Genomic DNA, 13,971 nt, shown 5'->3' on the forward strand with positions numbered 1-13,971 from the left:
ACTGATGTCCCCAGTCTCTACTTAAGCTTAATGCAAGACCTACCATGTTATATCCTGCAGAAGGATTTGAAGGGGTTGGTGGTGTATGAAGACGAAAGGTAGTAGTTGGCCTCATTATGGAAGCCTTGAATGGAAAGCAAAGGAATTTGTTTCCATTTTCACTGATAGCCTTTCCATCTGTCTTCCTTCTTCCAGGATTGTGGTGGTCTCCTGTCTGAAGGAGACAACCAAGGCTGCTACCCTTTGGATGGACACATCCTCTGCAAGACCTGCAACTCTTCCCGCATCAGGGTGTTGACCGCCAAGGCTAGCACTGACCTTTAAATCCAGTCACCTATTTAGCGGTTAGTCGGTGGCCCTGAGAAGGATGAAACACAAGAAAAATATAAGAAGCGAAATAGAAAAAGAGAGGAAAGGCAGTCAAGCTATGGGATGGTCTCTACTTCATCCACTACTAACCTTTCTTTAGAAACACATAGAGTGTGAGATTTTTTAAAGTTCTTACCAAATACACATTTCACATTTAATCATGTAGGACCTTGATGGGCCTTTGTTCCCAAGGACTTGCACATTTTTGCACGGATTATACTCCATCCCATTCACTTCTGCATTCCTTTAACTTTTAATCCCTATGTTTGTCTCACTTTTCATCTGGTTGAATGGCTTTTTTTAGTGTGGTATTTGCTGTCACACAGTTTTTCCTGGGTGAGTCTGCCAACTCACAGGTGCTTTTAGGCTTGAAGGCTCCATCCTATCGCTTCCACATTGCCAGTGAGCATAAAAGATAGCCATTCTTTTTCTGTGTATTGAAAAATAGATCTTTCTGTTGCTCTAAACTAGTCGTGTCCCTTGGGGAAAAAAAATGCACAATTATATGTCAGGCTATAAAGAATTTAAGCTGTAAATTACATAGGTTAAAAGAAGCCCACATCGAATTTGCAACCATCCTAATTCAAAATCTATAATGACCAGTGTTTGGGACTCATTTGAAAACAGATACTGGTGAGAGAGAACCAAACTTCAATATTTTTCTAAAGAAATTACGGATAGGGTATGCTGGATAAAGCATTTTGGGGTGATATTTGAAAAACTCATTATTACCCCAAAATGTTATCTTAAGACTTTCCTTTTCCATGCTACCTGGACATAATAATATGGACAAACTTGGTTTTCTCTAGAATATAACATTTCCAATACTGTTCCACTTTTCATGTCAGAAATATTGCCATTTTTTTAAAATATCCAAACACAACTACCAAAATTGACTTTTTCTCTAGAGGAAAATAGCTATAAAGAGCAGTTTAGAATTTTTTTTTCCAGGCCCAGGTCCTTTTTGCCTGACAGTTGCAAATCAGGGCACATAAAATTGTGTTAGTTTTGTGTAGTTTACTTTAAAAAGACAGGAAAGCTTGAAAAGATTGTGAAACCACAGTTTCATTATTCTTATAATCCTTCTGCAACTCAAATTACGTACTGCAGAAGACATTTTCATATCATCGATGTGACATTTACACCACACTTTCAAAGACAATCACTGAAAAAAAATTGCCTTTTTGAGCTAAAAATATGCAGAGTCTCTGCCTAGAATCTTTATTCAAACTCTTATTGGGCAGGGAAATGCTTGCTTGCCAGCTCCAGAACCGCATCTACTTTATTGCATTTTAACACGTTTCTTTTAAGGAAGGACACTTCTCTTAGTAGCAGGTTACCGTTTTGTAAACTAATTAAGTATTTTGGATTAAGATTAGTTAAAGCTTTCTTCAAATTTTCCACAAGTATATACTTTTAAATTATGAAGTATTTTAAATATACACAAAAGTATAAATAATAATATAATGAATCTCTGTGCCACCCAGTTTAAGAAATCAAATATAACAAATATAGTTACATTCCCCTGTATACCCTTCCCTGATTCCACAGATATTTTTTTCCTGATTAGAAAGTGATAAAGTTTTCTAGTCTGACTTTTGTTTTTAATTTTTAATTTTAACACTCAGAAATGAAAAATTGTTTGTGCATGTTTTGAATTGCAACCCAGGCCTCAAGGGTCCCAATTAAATTTATTTTACTTTAGTAGGAATAATCAATCATAAAGGTGGTTGATTTTTTTTTCTGTAAGAAATTCTTAAGCTTATAGCTCTTCTGAGTTAATCTGTGGCTCATTTGCTTTGGTCACCAAACGGTTTTGTTTTAGAACCACCACAGTTACAGCTTTTCAAAGGGTCCTTTGACCACTGTCCTTTCCTTACCTTGCTGCCCTTTTCCTTGATCTCACATTTCTCATAATGTGAAATACAAGGGGTCCACTTCGGGCAGCATGTGAATTTTAGGATACAATGGCAACTGTATCTCTGAATTTCTGTCTTCCAAATGAAAGGTCAGACCATGCAGATGATCTCAAAGAATACTGACTATCAGACAATTGAGGTGATAATGATAATATAATAATATAATCTGCTTGAATTGTTTCAGTAACTTGTTTTCTATGAAATACTTGGGGGGAAATTGTCTTTTGGTCTAAAGCAAAGAGCCCAGTTTATTGAGAGAGAGATTTTATCTCTTGAAGTGCAGTCCTATTAGTATGAATTTTGCCAAAGGGGGGAGAATTTATGAAATATTTATACTATAAAAATGCAATAACATTCTACTTGTTTGTTACATTTAAGTCCTTATGTAACTGAATGTTTACATGCAAAAAAAAAAAAAAAAGAGAGTTATAAAAAAATGCTTTCACAGGCCCCTCGCTGTGACATTGCCAGAATACTGCTTGCTTACAATCTTTATAGTGCATTTTTATCACATAACCTCAGAGTATCTTTACCAAAGATTTTTAAAGTAAATGTCTTTTTAATATAGACTTATCATACTTTTTTAATAATGAATGTGCACACCTACATATATAGACTATTTAGATTTAGATTTTTTTTTCTTTCACAAGGTATAATAAGGAAAGGATCCTAAAATATTTTATTTCAGGATTTCTTAAATATATGATTTATATTGCTTTCTTATCTTCTATTAATCATTTGGTGTCAGCAATGCCAAATCACTTTTTACTGTTTTAGCTACATGAAATTTTGCCTATAACAGAGATATAAGGATCTAGTACCTTAAGGATTATAATTCTACTGTCTTTTGATATATTGTCTTGATTGTTAATCATTTAAATACATAAATAATAGAAGAGAATCATAGAGTCTATAAGAGAAAGTTTGTAAAAATATACTAAAAATACGCTGGCTTTAAAAAAAATTGTCAAGAACACAAATATTTGGTAATTTTATGTAACATGAGAGACATGGAAAAGGAAAAAGAAACCCACTATGTCTTGGGCTCTGCAGACCGTTTCACAATTAGATTTCTCCATTGCCTGGATCTCCAGCTCATGGCGACTCAGTGTGGAGTCTCATCTGCAAACAAATCGGCCTTTAAAACTCAAAAATAAGTCATGTGTCCCAGCAAAGTGCATCAAGACTTTGAGATCCTGAACATCTCTGCAGCTCAAAGAAGTGGGTTCTTTTTTCTTTCATTAACAAATTGTTTCTGTAAGAGCAACTTCTCTGATCAAAATTACTTCATTGAGTGTATGCTGATTAATACAGTGGAGATATCAACACTATAATTGTTTTCTCACTATGAAAGATTCTGCAGAGATGTTTGTGATGTTTCAAGCATATAAAACTCTCAAGTGTTTTATATTTGGGTCCCAGGGGGAAAAAAAGAGCATTTTACCATGGGGCTATAGTAGAGGGTTTATGGAATATAGACAGGACTCTGAAAACACAACTTCCAACAGTTTTCCTAGTTAGTAAAAATCCTATTAATGTGAACCAGCCAGGAGTAACAGTGTTATTTCTATTTGATATGGTTTGGGCTTCTCTTGTCAAATCTGTGTCGGCTGCCCCTTGATCCCTCCATTATCAAGTTTTGCAGGGTGTTGGGGAAGTTATGGCAGCTGCCAGGGAGATCAGGGAAACACTGATGTAACCTCACAGCCTCTCACCATTCCTCTTGGCTTGGAAAGGCTTTTTTTCCATATACATTTCTAGAAATATTGCTATTCTACCTTAGTATTTCACATTTGTAGTTTAAACAAGCGATTGTCCATCTGTTGCCTAGAGCTACAGTACATGTGTGTTATGAATGAAATATGACAGCATGTTCCATACCGTGCTTTAGCCATCTGTGGGAAACCAGGAGGCTGGAAAAGATATACCTCTGCAAAATGTGCCTCAAGTTCATTTCCTGAAATCGCTCTTTTGGTGCACTTTCATGGGAGACAATCAGAGAGCAACATGTACTTGTGCCTTATTTTTAAAGAATCTTTACACTACTATGAATGCTCCACTGAAGAGTCTGTCACTTAAATAACCATCCCCAAATCTCCAAGATATACTCATCAAAAAGTCGAAATCCAGAGAAATCTGAACTCTTCATCTTAATGTATTCTAACAGTATTTCTGTTCTCGCCATCTCTTAGAAGTACCTTACAGATTCCTAAATTAGGTAAACATTCTTATGCCACAAGGTGATGTCTTGGGTGTTGTTAGTGACTAGGTGGTCTTACTTAGTGGTCTTACTCTCATTTTAGTTAGATAATGAAGACAGACTTCCACTTGAGCCTTTAACACCTATTCAGCATGTCCACTTTTTTTTTAACTGCCACAATTTTTTTGTTTGTTGTTTTTTTTTAATTTAATAGTGTACAGAACAAGTTGAGGATCTTGGTTCTGAGTCATTATTATGGTGCAGTCATGAACATTTCAGGTCAAGTTATTTCCTTGACAGATAACTTTTCTCATGAAGCTGTTGTTTTGTTCACTTATTATTTCAACCTTTAAAAAGTGATCTGATTAAAGCTGTGTGGCGTGGTGAGAGTTCTTCCTCTCTCTCTCTCTCCCCCGCCCCTTGTCTCCCTTCTTATTCCTTCCCATTCCTACTCATTAATGTTATCGTGCTTGGACTTTTCATAAATAAGTTAAATCAATGCATTACAATCCTTATGGAATTATGATCATATTAAGGGAAGAATTGTACTGCAAAATATATGTGTCATCCATAAATTCTTTCTTTAAAAGTACCTATTTTTCCAGATTGTGTTTATTCATAAAGTGAGGTGAGATAATAGAGTCTTTCAGTTTTATTTTAATGAGTTTTCATCAGGGACTCAGATCACAGAGTTCTTGGCAAATTCCTTTATGACTGGCCTACTTTTCTCAGCTATAGGCAAAGTGATCTTTCTAAGACTAGGTTGAGATTTTTTTTTTAATCCAAAGCATTTTGACCAACAAAACAATCATATTTTTAAGTGGTGGCATGTTATTTTAGATCAGTGAAACTTGAGAGTTTTCCTTATGGCAGGGGAAAGCTATTATCCTTCTGGAATTTTTAAACATATCAGCATTTTTCCCATGACAATAATATTAAACCCTAATACTTGAATCACAGTATTTTGCAGGGAGTAGGTCAGCAACAGAGTTTTTCCTGAAGCGCAGATTACAGACCTGTAGTCTGTTTATAAAAAGCAACCTGAGAAGAACAATCTGGGTCTTTCAGTAAAACATACTGTCTTAAAATGAGTCAGAGATTCTTTTGAACTCTGGCTAATACCGATCAAAACATGCCTTCTGTGTCCACTTTTTATAAATTTGTTTAGAAAAAGCTTATAATTCTAGGACTGTATTTCTATTTTTGTTTTCTGCCCTTACTTCTGTTTTCTACAGGTTGACCTTGATTTCCATTTTTAGGAGGGTCACATATGAGGAAAGTAAAAGCATAACTAATACATACATAATTAATACACAAATGAATTTGCCGAGAATTAATGATGGTCTCAGTGAATGTGTTGTTTTGATAAACAGGCAGAGGTTATTGGGGGGGTTTTTTTGGTTTTTTTGGGTTTTTTTTTTTTTTACCTGTCTCCAAGAAGAGAGGGATTTGGCGGGGAAGGAGGAATTTGAGAGAAGGGGCAGGTCACAATTTAAACAATAAGATTCTTGTACCGTGTAACTCAGAATTTTCATAGGGGTTTTAAGGATTGGCAATTGTAGTTTTTTAAACAAGTAAAATATTTATATTTCCAAGTTTATGAGGTGTTTAAAAATCACTATGGCTAACAATGTATTTTTCCCTTGTCAGAAGAGAATTAAAATGGGAGCTGCTTCTCAGCCCCATGGCATGGCCATAACTACACAAGACTTTTGTAATACATGTCATTTCATCCCTCTGTGAGAGGGCCATAGCTCGTTCTCTTTGTGACAGATGGCAATGCATATTCTTACTTAGTCTTAGTTAAGCTGTACTACACCCTAAGCATCTCTGAAGGTTAGAGGTTTCTATTTTCACACATTCAATATTTCATCCCTTCCGATGTACTTACTTGGTGAGCACAGTAGGCAGGGGTTGTTTTGGTCTGCGGGTCTCTTGTTCAAATCCAGTCATCCCCTTTCTGTAATGCCCTGCCTAAACAGCTATACTAGAATTGATTTGTACTGCTTTTCTCCTTTTTAGTTACAAGCACAGAAAACTAACTTTAGCTTACTAAGTTCAAAGAAGAAATATAAAATGGCATATTTTTCCTTCAATATAGAAAGGAAAGACACTCCTTTACCTCTTTTATTTTCCTGGACCCTGTGCAAAAAGTTGTAGACTCTATAATTTTGTTATCCAACATGCGTGTGGCTTATTTTGTGGGAAGTTGTGTGGAAGATGCATTTTATTAAACTCATTGACTTTTCTCCCGTGAAGTTACAAAAAAAAAAATTACTAAAATCTTCGCTCTTTATTCCTGATTGTTACTTAATTTACAGCAGTTTCTAACCACACGAATAAATATCTCTTATCCTAGCCCTTGTTATAAGCACAGATTTTGTAGGATTCTACAAGCAAAATGTTATGTATACTAGAAAGATGAGGGAAACCATAGCTAATTCTTTTGTAATACTTTAAGATGGTTACATTAATCCTTCCCTACTGTGTGCTTGCTACTTTTTCCAGGATACTTATTCACTTATGGGCAAGAGAAAACATCATTCATCTAACTCTGTTAGACATTTACCTAATAGGCCCAAATAGAAGTCTTATTAAATGACCCACAAATGCAATCAACTTGGTACTGAACATAGCTTCTAAATTCAGTGTTCAACCCCAGGAACAGAATGATCTACCAAGACTGAGACAGGTTTCATTATGTCATCTTGTGTTCTACACCAGTGTAGAGGGCTATAGCTGACCCCAAGCCCCAGTGCTATTCCTAGACAAATCATGTGTCCTTTAAGGATCTGAATCTCCCATTATTTTCCTGACAAGTCTCCATTTCACATCTTCTTAGAGCTGGCTAGTATGTAGTAGTATTCATGGCAGTCCCTTCTACCACTGGGGCAGCTTTTTTCTACAAAAGTTCTTCCGTGTTAAACAAAACTCTGGCTCTGGAGCTATGCACAAGAAGTCTAATGTGTAACATCTAAATCATTGCCTCTAGGTCAGATATCACTAACTCTTTCAACTTTTCCTCATTGATTGACATGGTATCAAGTCCAATCACCCTCTTGCTTCTCCTTTGAACAGTTGGACCCAACAGTATTTTCTAATTTTGTTTCAGTCCACTTGGTGAAATGTAGCCAGCACTTTGGGTCAGGCTAGGTAAAAACACTTTCTTCAGGGTTGAAAGTAAGTGGAATTGGAATCATCCAAAGGAAACTGATATTCGATGTGGAAACTTCCCCCAAGGACTCAGACCCAGGAGAGTGAAAGCTTGATGAGGATAGATCTCCCATGTGTGCAAAACAGTCCTCTTACACTATGTCCTTTACTGTTTTTGTTGTTACCAAAAAGGCAAAAGAGGAAGTGAGCTAGTTAGTATATATGTCATCCATAAGACTGCCACTTCTTGGTCAATGTTCATAAATTCTCTTCAACCCTTTCCCTTTGTTCTTGTCTCCTCAAGAATAAGACATTTCTTGTCCATGTTCCCATACTGAATACACAAAAAGAGTCCTGGGCTCTTTATAGGTTCCACATAAATATTTCTGGCTGGTTGGGTTTTGAGATTTGCTTTCATTCTTCTGGGCTCAAATGTTAGTACCTATAGATGTTGCACTCTAGACCAAGTGAGCAGCTTCTCTACTTGATTAGTTAAGAACTACCCTTAGGAGTCCATGTTTTCTCTATACTTTTGTCTTTCTAACATCTTTACCCCTTACTCATCTCCTCAATGTAATAATCACTTTAAGAGAATCAGCCCCTAAGTAACTTTGATTGAAGCTAACTGCAGTAAAATCAAATAGGTTCAGTCTGCACTCCATAGGAAGGAATATAGCTTCAGGAAAAGTAATTCTCCCCAGTGGTATCAGTAAGGCTTCGTGGAAGAGTGAACTTTGTTAAGGAATCTTGGTTCATTGGCTTGATTTAGAAGTTTAGAGAAGAATACTGATGGCACCAGAAACAAAAGGAAAGCATAGGTTACGTTCAGAGAAGACCTTCTGCTTTAAGTATCACAGATTCTGGAATGTCCTTCACAGGAGAAAACGCTTCCAGATATTCAAGGTCAGTGAGAAGGGAAAAGCGTAGAGCAAGATTGATTCAATTTGCTTTTTCATCTCTATGTAAATGTAAGATGGGATAAGTTGTCAAATTATAATCCAACCCATACAGTATCAACAGGAATCTTTTTTGATAACATACAAAATGTACATTTGCATTGGCTCATAGTTCTGTAATCCACTCTTGCACCAAACACCCGTATCTTTTGAGCCCACAAGGCAATGAGCAGGACACCTCTATTTTCCTATTACTTCTAGGTCCACAATTGGAAAGGACTCCACATTCATCTATTCCACTTGGTGTTAAAATTCCCTTATAGATTTCTTGCTAAGTCATAATCCAGACTCTGCTTAAGCATCACCTGCATCAAGGAGCTCATTACTTCATAAGCCCTTCCATTTCCTCCATCATGCTTTGTTCCAAGCTCCCAGAACCAGCCTTTGGGGTTTAGGTGCTCCTTGGTGCCACACAAAATTTATCTTTAGTACATAATAAAATGTCGCTCCCTCCCTCTGTTTTCCTTCCAAATATATTTTGCTTTCGGCAACACATTACCTTACAAAAAATAAACTTTGATTTTTTTTTTAGCTGAAGATTATGAAAACCTTTAAACATCCTTAAAAACAGTCGTCTGACGGGTTTTCTAAGGGTTAGGTTTTAGAGTATGAGTTTGGGGTTGCTGTTTTTGCTTTCTTATTCAAAAGACAAACTGTTCTGACCGTTGTTACACAGCTTCATGCCTTCCCCCAGTAACTAACCCATGAAACCCTCTCCTGTTATTCATTCTGCTGATACTGACCTTAAAATGTTGGGAAATGTCAGCGTATGGTCTCCACTTCTAACAAGGAAAATGTCAAAAGCAGAAAATACTGGTTCTATTGAAATGCATCACCTCTGGCCAGTTGTCCTGTGCGAAAGGAAGGAGGTTACATTATGTCATGGTTTTACATAGAAATGTGTACCTTCTTTGCGTATTGTCCCGAGTTACTATTTAGTGTCAATACCATTCCTTGGTCTCTGGGAGGACAAGGCTTTCAGCCCTTCCACCCCAGCCTTAAATTCCAGAGTCCTATCGGCAGAACCTGTCATCAGGCTCCTGGGCAGGACTTGGAGGTGGCTTTCTGAGCTCTGAAATAATAATTCCTAAGAGAGCTTACAAACTGCTTTCACACATAAAACAGCCCTGGGAGGAAGGTTATTAATAGCCCTATCCTAGAAGAGAAAGCTGAGGCTCAGCACCGTTAAGTGACTTGCCAAAAGCGATAGAGCTGGTAAGTGGTAGATTTGGGGACATACCCAGGTCTTGCAAGTGCAGTGCTCTCTCCAGTGGCCGCTCTCAGGGCACAAAATACCTCAGAGCATGCTGTATGCTTCTCACAGACCACCGTGCCCCCAGTTTGAGGGCATCCAAGGAAATTCACATAGGTTACTCAGCTATCAGGTGGCAGAGCCATGTGTGTACTGTGGTGTTTGAGGTCATTTAGAGCTTGCATGCATTTTCTGTGTCATCTTGTGGGAAACTACTAGGTATTCTGATTGGCAGTGTGATGGAGCCGGTGAGGAAAGGCCACCGCTAAGAACAAGCACTGTGGCACTGAAGTACACTGCAGCAAATTTCCCCAGAGACCGTGGTTTACTTTACATTAACTGAAAAACTCTCTGGAACTGTGAGGTTCCATTTATCAACCAAGACCATGTCATTTAGAATCCAGTGGCGTGCAGAAGTGACTTGACCCTTAGGACGATTCTCCTGTGGGCTACGATTTACACCCCACAGAGGCAGGAACTGCTGTAGGTAAACAATGCATATTCTTCTCTCAGTTCACATTTATCGAGGCCCACCAAGTGTATGTCACAGCATCAGGCATTTCCGAGCCAGCCAACCGACCTTGACCTTGAAATGTCTGTGAACAAATGCTATGGGATTGACTGCCGTTCTGCGACTTGGCTTTTGCTATTTGATAGCCTGGGCTTACCCAGCTGTGGTCGTTTTGTGATTTGTGTGTACTTATCATGAGGCGTTTGGTACTATGTTGTTTCCAGCATACTTACTTGGAAGCCTGCGTGTATATTCTAGAACCTGCTGTACGTGGCATTTCAGCAACTGGGCATGCCTTCTCTTGAGCTGCATCCCTCGGGAAGCTGTGCCTTTTGATGTGTGCTCTTGGGTTTTTAGTTCCTCCCATTTCTCATTATAGTTGTTTGGCTTTAAGTTAAAATCTGTTCACTGATTGAAAAATATCTTTCTTCATCTGAGTTAAATCTACTGCAGGGAACCTTTAAAATGAGCTTATCTAATAAGCTTTCTAGGCATTTTCCCTCCCTAGAGTCTGCCATCCATCAAGCTGGTCTCATCATCCCTCTGCTGAATTCCCTGGGATTAATGAGGGCCAAGTTAAATAACAAATGGCCTCTCACCCCTTTCCGGTCTTCACACCTGGGAAATACATGCGGGGCCGGCGGGGCCAGCAGACGAGTCTCCTTGGCTGAGACGGCAACATTTAGACACTGGAAAGGTGGCTGATCTTGCTGTGCGGTTTGATTAATGTGATGACTGATAGAGTGGAAAATGATTTCTCGTAGAATAACAGGCATAACCCTCACTACAGGAGTGGGTAGCAGAAGCTACTGAGAACTTTTCAGAATTATCTGGGTGAGTACGCCTGAGCCGAGACTCACTTGGGTAGAAATGGTGCTGTCTTATTAGAGGGAATAAAAGGACAGTGAAGCTGTGCATATGAAAAAGCAGCCCTTTAAAAAAATCAAGGGAGCCACAAACTCTGGTTTATCTTTACATAATGTAAAGGAAATTATGAATGTATTTTTTTCTTCCTCCACTGTACACAATATTACCCCCCATACTTAGGGAAAATACAATTGTGTTGTCTTCAAAACGCTCATCCATGCACGTGCTTGCACACAGGCACACTCTCTCTCACACACACACACACGCAGACATCTTCCAAGAAGGCTGATCCTTCAAAAAGGAAATCTTCTTTTAAAACACTTGGATTTTTCGGGCCAAGAAACTAATAATTCCTAGACCTGACCCATTTTAGTGACTGCCAAAAAAGAAAAGAAAAAGCTATTTAAATTTTGTACGCATCCATTTATCTCTTAAAATATGCCAAAGCAATTTGAGGTGAGGGTGGAGACTAAGGTATTTATCTCTGCAGCTTGAGGCTCTCTTTATATTTCTACCTGTTGGGAAAAGGGTAAGAACTATTCTTGGGCGATTATTATTTGATGCATTTGTGTTGCCACCTTGTACGATGCCTGCTTTGCTTCCTACCGAGGCATAAGAATGAGTTGTTTTTTTGACTCCTTTTCCCCTATCACGAGGGAGTACATATTAAAGCCTGAATGTCTTCCCTCACCAAATTATTTCACTCCATTTCTGAGCTAGTTTAGAAAGTGCACAAGGGGGAGAGCTAGCTTTTCCTGGATATATGTCTCCATTTTTCTTCTTTCTTGGGAGACAAATATAAAGGAAAAAAATCCAGTTTCTTTTCATCTCTCTTTCTCTTTGGGTGACAGTTGATGATCACTTAGTAATTATAAACCAGAAGTAGGCGAATAGCTTAGCCAGGTTATGATGTATCTGCCAACATGCTTCATTCCTTCAAACACAGACTTTGAGAGGAAAAGGGATTTTATCATTTAAATGCCAACAATAGGAATGGCCTCGTATTTTAACTTTCAAACAGTAAAAGGTGAGTTGATATTTGGGCAGTGTTTGCATTTTACTAACCCTATATGCCTTCTGCTTAGTTTTTAGATGAATGTCATTACATTAACATATCAGGGCGAAATTGCCAAAAAGTGTTAAAGTGCCTTGGACCTTCCTCACTGGGTAGCAAGTTGAAACTGGGATAAACCGTGCCAGCCTTCTTACTTAACTGAAATACCTGAACTGAGGTGTATCCTTGATGAAAGAGATTTAGGACCCTGGAAACTAAATCTTGTCACCCACCATTAGCTTCTAATTAACTAGTTGCAAAATCATTTTTAAATGACTTTCTTCCTTTTAGTGCCCATTTTTTCTCTTGGGAAAGCTGATGAGCAAATTATCCAAGAATTATTTCTTATTAAACAAAAAGTCAGAATATTTCCCCCCCCAAAAAATCTGAAGTAGTCTTCATTAATTTTCAGGAAACATATGAAAAAGCAAATGGAATTAAAGATGGCATCGATTGTCTGATTATTTAGCATGAATAAAATTATGTGATTTAATGTGCCTTCAGCGAAAATTTAAACTAAATGCAAAACTTTTAACAGCAGGATGCAGTATTGAACTTTTGCCTTGTTATCTATGCAATTAATTACTTTTTTTGTTTTGTTTTGCCTTTTAAACTTCACCTTTATCATTCTTTATCATTAGTTAAACAGATATGGGGCTGTCTCTTTCTCTACTGGGAATATGTGCAGTTATGAGATGCACCCCCCAAAAAAGGAAGGGAAAACAAAGAACTTTCGGGTTGCAGATCTGTGCCATGAAGTAGACGTGACATGAAGATACAGAGCTGGAGGATAGTAATTTTCTCTGAGCCGTACACACCAGCTTTTATTTCATGGCTTTGTCACAGGCTTTTCTCCTTCTGTGCTGTCACCTTTGAGAAAAACGATTGCACCTTCTCCAAGTCTGCCTTTTAACAGCTACAGTTGAGTTGGCAAGACTTCCCCAGCTCTGAATATAGCCATTTGCCGACTCCGGCCTCTTTGCGAGACTGACTCAAATCTGTGATCTTCTGTTCAGCATACACATCAGCAAAGTGAGAAGATGAGCACTAAATATAGGCTCTATTAACTTTACTTTTAGATTTACTGCCTTCAAAAAAGTGCCTATTCTGAGAAACATAGACGTTATTCCTACATATGTATGTACACACGGTACCCAGAGTCATACCGTGCAGCCTTCAAAAACATACCATTGAAAGGAGTAGGTGCTAAGATAAGGAAACCTTGCCAAATGAAAGTCCCTCGTTTCCAATATCCCCTCCCAAGTGGCACCGTGAAACAGGCTGCAAGCACATTCCCTGAGCATTCCTTGCTGATACAGCCACTTTATATTTTTATCCTACTGGGTGGTGGCATATTGCTGAGGTTTCCTGTATCTACTTCAAGGGAATATATTATGCTTTATGGAATTGGAACATTTAGTCAGGAAAAAAATTGTTTAAGGGAATTAATGAGGCAGGGTCTGTATTAGGATATGTGTCATATGTGTGTTTTATAAACTAAGCACTGGTGAGCTTAGAATGTCAGCACATTGCTTCTCCTTTTATCTCTCAGGCTAACATCAGTGAAAACTAAAGAAAAGTCTTGGCTCTGAGAATTGGAGGCTCAGGGGGCCAAAGGCCCTTGCCAGATCCTTAGAGCATCTTTACTTTGACTCCTAAAAATAGTAGCCCATGTTATTTAATGGCTTTT

The 13,971-nt window shown here is 38.0% G+C and overlaps 1 protein-coding gene across 8 annotated transcripts in view; it reads left to right on the plus strand.

Annotated features, from left to right (window-relative positions):
* The window catches only part of LOC118894686 (LIM domain containing preferred translocation partner in lipoma), a 697,996-nt gene extending 684,275 nt beyond the window's left edge, over positions 1-13,721 (plus strand). For all 8 annotated transcript variants that reach the window (XM_036851114.1, XM_036851111.1, XM_036851112.1 and 5 more), the window contains one exon: positions 196-13,721. In XM_036851114.1, the coding sequence (XP_036707009.1) occupies positions 196-324 (129 nt within the window). In that variant the 3' untranslated portion in view covers positions 325-13,721. The remainder of the gene's footprint in view (positions 1-195) is intronic.
* The last annotated feature ends 250 nt before the right edge of the window (positions 13,722-13,971 follow it).

This window comes from Balaenoptera musculus, chromosome 4 (genome assembly GCF_009873245.2).
Source record: "Balaenoptera musculus isolate JJ_BM4_2016_0621 chromosome 4, mBalMus1.pri.v3, whole genome shotgun sequence".
Lineage (NCBI taxonomy): Eukaryota > Metazoa > Chordata > Mammalia > Artiodactyla > Balaenopteridae > Balaenoptera > Balaenoptera musculus.